This window comes from Macrotis lagotis, chromosome 1, assembly GCF_037893015.1.
Source record: "Macrotis lagotis isolate mMagLag1 chromosome 1, bilby.v1.9.chrom.fasta, whole genome shotgun sequence".
NCBI lineage: Eukaryota > Metazoa > Chordata > Mammalia > Peramelemorphia > Peramelidae > Macrotis > Macrotis lagotis.
In genome coordinates this window covers 322,940,227-322,946,689 of record NC_133658.1, presented here as the reverse complement: position 1 = coordinate 322,946,689, position 6,463 = coordinate 322,940,227, and the positions used below count along the sequence as shown (strand labels likewise).

General features: G+C 40.6%; 1 protein-coding gene across 1 annotated transcript in view; it reads left to right on the top strand.

Moving 5' to 3' along the window:
- The first annotated feature begins 1,316 nt into the window (after nt 1–1,316).
- GARNL3 (GTPase activating Rap/RanGAP domain like 3) overlaps nt 1,317–6,463 on the top strand; it is a 207,990-nt gene continuing 202,843 nt past the window's right edge. Inside the window, exon 1 of the mRNA XM_074211536.1 lies at nt 1,317–1,483. Within this exon, the coding sequence (XP_074067637.1) occupies nt 1,425–1,483 (59 nt within the window). The 5' untranslated portion in view covers nt 1,317–1,424. The remainder of the gene's footprint in view (nt 1,484–6,463) is intronic.

Sequence of the window (6,463 nt, the reverse complement as noted above, 5' to 3'; positions counted from 1 at the left end):
CATCACCCTCCCAGGAAAAAAAAAATACAAATTTTATGACAAATAATCACAGTCAACCTAAAAATTTCCAGTATAAGCCATGTCCAAAAATGGATATCTCATTCTTCATGGTGAGATTGTCACTAACATCATGAGAAGGGTAGTATTCTTCATCATTGGTTCTCAGAACCAAGCTTGATAATTATTTTAATTAGAGTTCTTTTCACAATGTTCAATTTTTTTCTTTATGATATTGATATTATAATTTAAATTTTTTTGGTACAACTCACTTTACTCTGTATCAATTCATACAAATTTTCACAGGTTTCTCTAAAACCAGTTCTTTCTTCATTTCTCGTAGCACCATAGTATTCCATTACATACTATATGTGTAATATAGATTTATATACCATAATTTGTTCAGTTATTCTACAACTGATGAGTATGCTTTTACTTTCAAGTCCTTTGCCATTACAAAAAAGCTGCTATAACTATTTTTATACGGAAAGGGCCTTTCCTCTTTCTTTGATTTCTTTGGAATATAGGCCAAATAGTGATATCATTGGGTCAAAGAACATACACAATTTAGTAACTTTAGGTATAGCTCCAAATTACTTTACAAAATGGTTGCACTAATCCATACCTATCAGCATGGGCTTTATTGGTGTCTCTCCAACAATTGTCTCCTTTTTATCAACTTAGCCAATCTGATGGCTATGAACTATTGCTTTAATTTGCATTTTTCGAATTATTAATGATTGATTAGGAACATTTTTTCATATAGTTTTGGAGAGCCTAGGTTGCTTTCCTTTGGAACCACCTATTCATTCACTCCAATTCTAGCCGTGATATTGTGTTTTCTACGTCTGCTTCTACTCTAACACGCATTGTTCCATTATTCTATGAATGCTCTAAGTTCTCTTCCAGCTCTGAAATTCTGTGACTGCCTGGGTTCCAAAGTCCCTTCCAGCTCTAACATTCTGTGTTCTAAGGCTCCTTTCAGGATAATCATACTGTGTTCTAAAGTCCCTTCTAGCTCTCACATTCCACCTCCGAACCAGCTTTAAAATTCTATATTCCCCGGTCCTTTCCACAGTGCGGGATTCTGCAATGGCTAGACCAACGCCCCTTCTTCTTCAGCGGACTACAAGTCCCAGCGTGCATTGTGCGGAGAAACCGGGTGGAGGAGGGGGCCGGACCATGTCGACGGGGAACCAATCACTCATCAAGTGAGGGATGAAAGGCGGCTACCGCAGGCTCCGAGTGGCTGGCGGGGACGCGGGGCGGGGCCAGAGCGCCGCGGCTGGCGGCGGGCCCGGGCTGAGGCAGCGGACCCAGCGAGTGGAGGCACTGCGCCGCCACTGCAGGCCCTACCCCGGCGCCCGATGGCGGCGACCCCGCCGGAGCGGGGAGTTTAAGCGCCTCTGCCCGCCCAGGCCGCCCTCATGGAGGAACCGAGCGGCCTCTACCTGACTTCCACCCGCCTGCTGAACCTCACCCAGCGGTAACGCGAGCCGGGGGCGGGGCGGGGCGGGGCCGTGGGCGGGGCCTGAGGGAGGGGCGGGGCCGGAGGGGGCGGGGCTTCCTCCAGCGCCCCTCTTTCATTCTGGCCTTCGGGGCTTGCCAGCCTGCCCCCCTTCCCACGCTTCTCTGCAGCCTGGGGGCGCCTTACCCTGGGACTGGGACCGGTGGGTGTGCTTCTCTATACAAGCATTTCAGTGTGCTTCGTGTCCTTTGTAATCATACTTTTTAAAAATGGATTTAAAGGAGTTCATCCAGGACACAAAAAGTTAAGAGTTCTTGCTTTATAGCCTTCAAAATAAAGTTCAGACTTCTTTGCCCGACATGCAAAGCCCTCAACAATCTGATGAAATTAATTTTTTAGAAAATATTTAGATGGTGCTCACTTCGGCAGCACATATACTAAAAAGTATTTAGATAACTGTGTCTCATTGTAATTGGTTTCCTTTGTAATCCTGTATTTCGTCATTTAACATAACTCTAAGAAGTCCATAGTCTTCACCAGACACACAGAGGGGTCCATGACATCCTCCTCTAAAGGATCTCTGAGATCTTTTGCAACTGTAAAATCTTTATATAAATATTTTTTTTTGCAAGGCAGTGGGGTTAAGTGGCTTGCCCAAGGCCATACAGCTAGGAAATTATTAAGTGTCTGAGGCTGGATTTGAACTCAGGGCCTCCTGATTCCACGGCCGGTGCTTTTCTCCACTGCGCCACCTAGCTGCCCTATATAAATATTTAAGATTAAAATTAGAAGGGACAATAAAGATTAGGCGGTGGGGAGAGGTGGGCTAGACAATCTCTGGCCCTTCTGAGGCCCGCAAAGATGAAACAAATTGCCCAAGGTCATACAAACAGTAAATGACTGAGCTGGAAGTTGAATTCCATTCCTCTGCCTCCAAAACTAGCATCCTTTCCACTATGATGCACTCACTGCCTCCTGGACACAACCGGGTTTTCCTGCTGCTGTCTTTTGTTTATGCTGCACCCTCTGCCTGGAGTTTATCCTATGTCCCTCTAAATCCTTTATACTCTAACCCAAATGCTACCTGCTCCTAGAAATCTTCCCTTAATAGGTAATGATTGACCTTCCCCTTCCAACCTCACATGGCCCTTTGTTTTGTGCTTCTATAAAGGCACTTACCATGTAATGCAATGCTTGTGAGTTATATTTGTGTCATCTTCCCTTACAGAAGCAGTGGGGCAGAGATTAGAGACCTGGCCTTTCAATTAGGAAGACCTGGGTCCTAGGACCACTGCTATTACTGTGTGATCCCAACCAAGCTTCCCAGTGTTTTAGGCAACTTTCTAAGACTATAAAGTGCCAAACTGCTTTGGTAGAGGGAGTCCCCCTGTCAATGTAACCCCTGCTAGACTGTGAGGTACATGAAGGCAAGAACTCTTCCTTATATGTTTTTTATCTTTCCTTAATGCCTAGTCACTGCTTTATATCCAGACAGTGCTTAATAATTATTTGTTGAATTTCCTTACCATTTATTTTGTTAGACAGTATCAATGTGGTAAACTGTCCTGTTAGTGATTTTCAGCTGCCTAGGTTGGAGGGAGGCTAAGAGGAGTGGTGGTGAGGAAGACTTAAGAAACCTAGAGCCCTTGGTAAGTCTATTCCAAGCTGGGCTACTTCCAGGAAATCACTTTTACATTTTGTGCCTCTGCAAAATGGAGGTAGCAAATATAAAACATAGCTAGATAGGATTTATTAAAGAAAAAAATTTGCAGGGTATTTAATACAATGCGCAGAATAAGTTTGCCATGATCCTGTGAAGTTGGATAAGATAATATAGCAACATTTCTAATTGAAGTTCCCCTAATTAAAAATTGACAGAGATTGGTAGTAATAGAGTTTTTATAGTAAACTCTTCATTAATAGTGCACATTGATGGTAATTACAGTAGAATTTGATATAAATAAGTAATGATTATAGGAGAATGATCCAAAATCCTTAAAGGAATACATTTAAAAGCACCTTCAAGTGCCCCATTTATATAGAAGCAGATAGTGTGCAGATTGCAATTCAGTTGGTCTTAAGGATTGCCATGGCACTAAACGTTTTTCATTAATCTAGTTCAAGTTAAAAATGTGTTCTTTACATTAGCACTTTGAAAAATCAGAGACTTTCTAATGCAGATTATAAACCTTTAAAATCTTCTTAGACTGAAAAATTCACCAGTTGGTCAACTTCTCCATGGACCCATATTCCCTTTCTAGACAACTAGAAAGCAAGGTGGGTCTGAAGATAACAGCCCATTGTTAGCCTCTACCCAAAGCCTTACTAGTTCATATCAGATGCCTACAAGGCAATTTGGGAACCCACAGTCACATTATAGTGGTATTTGTGGTATTTATAATTAAATTTTGTTTCTTTAAACATTCTATAATTCAGATATTTCTTTCTACCTTTTCATTAATCTAAATTAGAGATGTTTTATACTTTATGTGAAAATTTTGAACTCTTTTGAGGAAAGATGCTATTTAGCTAAAGTGGTAGTTTTTATGTAGTTATATCATATTAGCAGAGTTGCCTTGGGGGCACTGAGAGTTTTAGATTCACCCAGTGTCACAGAGCCAGTATGTACCAGAGATAGTAATAACTGAGTTTAGCTCTTCCTAAGCAAGAAACAAGAGCAACTTCTCCATCCACAATACCAGTGCTGCTCTCTTAGACTTTATGGTTCAGAGGATGTGCTGATGAAGGACCAGCTAAGGAGTAGAGTAGAAAGAGCAGTGGGCCCTGGGTCTGAATCCAGCCTCAGAAACTTATAAACTGTGTGGCCCCTAGGCCAGGCACCTACTCTTTGTCACCTTCAATCCCCCTGTTTGTAAGCTAGTGATCTTAATAGCCCTTACACCCCAGGGTTGTTATGAGAATCAAATAAGGTCATTTTTCGAAAGTGCTTTGCAAACCTTAAAGTACAATAAGAATATGACTATAAATTTCCTCCTCAAGTGTCCCTAGACCAGTGAAAGGGGAAAGAAAAAGTGTGGTCCAAATCCCCACCCTCCCAAAATCTTGTCAAAGTAGTACTTACTAAATAGAGTCTCCAAATCCTAAAGGAGCTTACTTTGAGTCTATAACAGGTGGCTAGCAGACAAAATCAGGACTAAAGCAAACAATAAATAGCTATTCACATTTCTAGAAACTTTTAAGGTGCTTAAGTGCTTTCCTAACAATGACCCTTCCGATCTCAATAGTTAAATAAATACTATTTTTCTTATTTTACAAGTGAGGAAATCGATGCTCTGAGAGGCCAACTAATGCTTTTATACTCACACAGCCAGTATCAGAGTCAGGATTTCAACACAGATCCCCCAACTTCAGATCCACTCAGCAGCATACTTATGCTTATTTTTATAGGTGATGAAACCAAGACAGAGAAAAGCTAAATGATTGTGTCCAGAATCACAAAGCTAATTGACACTAGAGCTCTGGGGTAGAACCAAGAGATTGCTGATTGTCATAGAAAGTTGGTGAAATAAAAGCCATGAATCCTCAATTCATACCTTCGTTATGCCCCTTTCTGTGTATGTGACCTTGAGCAAGCCACTTAAGTTTTATGGGACTTAGTCCCCTCATCCTTCAATGAGTGTTGGACTAAAAATCTCTGAGATCTTTTCTGACTCCAGATCTATAATAGTGATGTATTCACTACCTCACATTGTCTGTCGGCTTGGAGTCAGCTAGTATATCCTAAGGGTGAGAACTCATCTTTGATTACCAAAGGAGAGAGGATATTTTCTTCCTTTTATCCTTACACTAAAGAATTTTTCAATTCAATTCAACTCACTAATTCAACACTGAATGAATATTGTGAACTGGGAAAACAAGACATTTAGTTTCCTTTAGGGACTGTTGCTAGAACACTTTGACTTCTCCTGGGGTAGGTGAGGAACTAAAAGTAATGTGGCTTCTTTCAGATCTTTAAATTTTAGTATCATGCTATCTAATCTGCCTCTTGAATAGAAACAAAAGGTCCATCCCAACAATCCCAAACACACTGGATTTGACTGAATTCCAATCTACCCTTGATAATGATAATACTGATTAAATAGAGAGATATTATGGCATAGAGCAGGGACAGGGAACCTCTAAACTGCAGACTGTATTGGCAGGGAACCTCTAAACTGCAGACTGTATTGGCGTGGCATTACCAAGGCAACTGCAGAGGGGAATTGAAATTCAATAAATCTAGTAGCTTTTAAAGGTTGAATTATTTAAATGTTTTACCAAATATAGCCCTTGAATGACATCATAAATATCCAAATAGTCCTTGGCAGGAAAAAAAAATGTTCCCCAATCCTGATATAGAGGATAAAAGTTCTGCCTTGAAGTCAAAAAGACTTGAGTTCAAATCCTGCCTCTGATATATAATTGCTGTAGGACAATCAGTCAACAAACATTTATTGAACACTTACTGTGTGCTAGTCAGTGCACTGAGCTCTGGGGATGCTGAAAACAAGCACTAAGGACAACAAAGGGCTAGACCTTTCAAACCCATAATGATTCTACATCTGTGCTTCAGGGAGAGATCATAACGCCTGTGTGGCTTGAGTTTTGCTATGACCAAAATTGCCATTTGATGTTGGCCATCTGACCTAAGCCTATTAGTCTTTACTTGACAGGGCATTTAGTCTGTCATATTTGAAGACTTTCTTTAGGTAGGATTTGGCACACCCTGGCTGTTCACACTAATTAATGAGTGATCAATAAAAAGTTTTAGTTAAAAAAATACAAATAATAATAGATGACAAGATTGTTTCATAGCTTCTAAAGTGCTTTACATATATGATCTCATTTGATTCTGAAGCTAGCTTTACTATCTTGGTTCCCTGTAATAGTTTCACAGTTTCATTGGGTGATAGTTTTACTGAGGGTGAGTCAGCCTTAAAATACTCATTGGAAAGTAAGGGAACTGCTGAATTGCAAAATAAAGTGAAATTTTGTTGT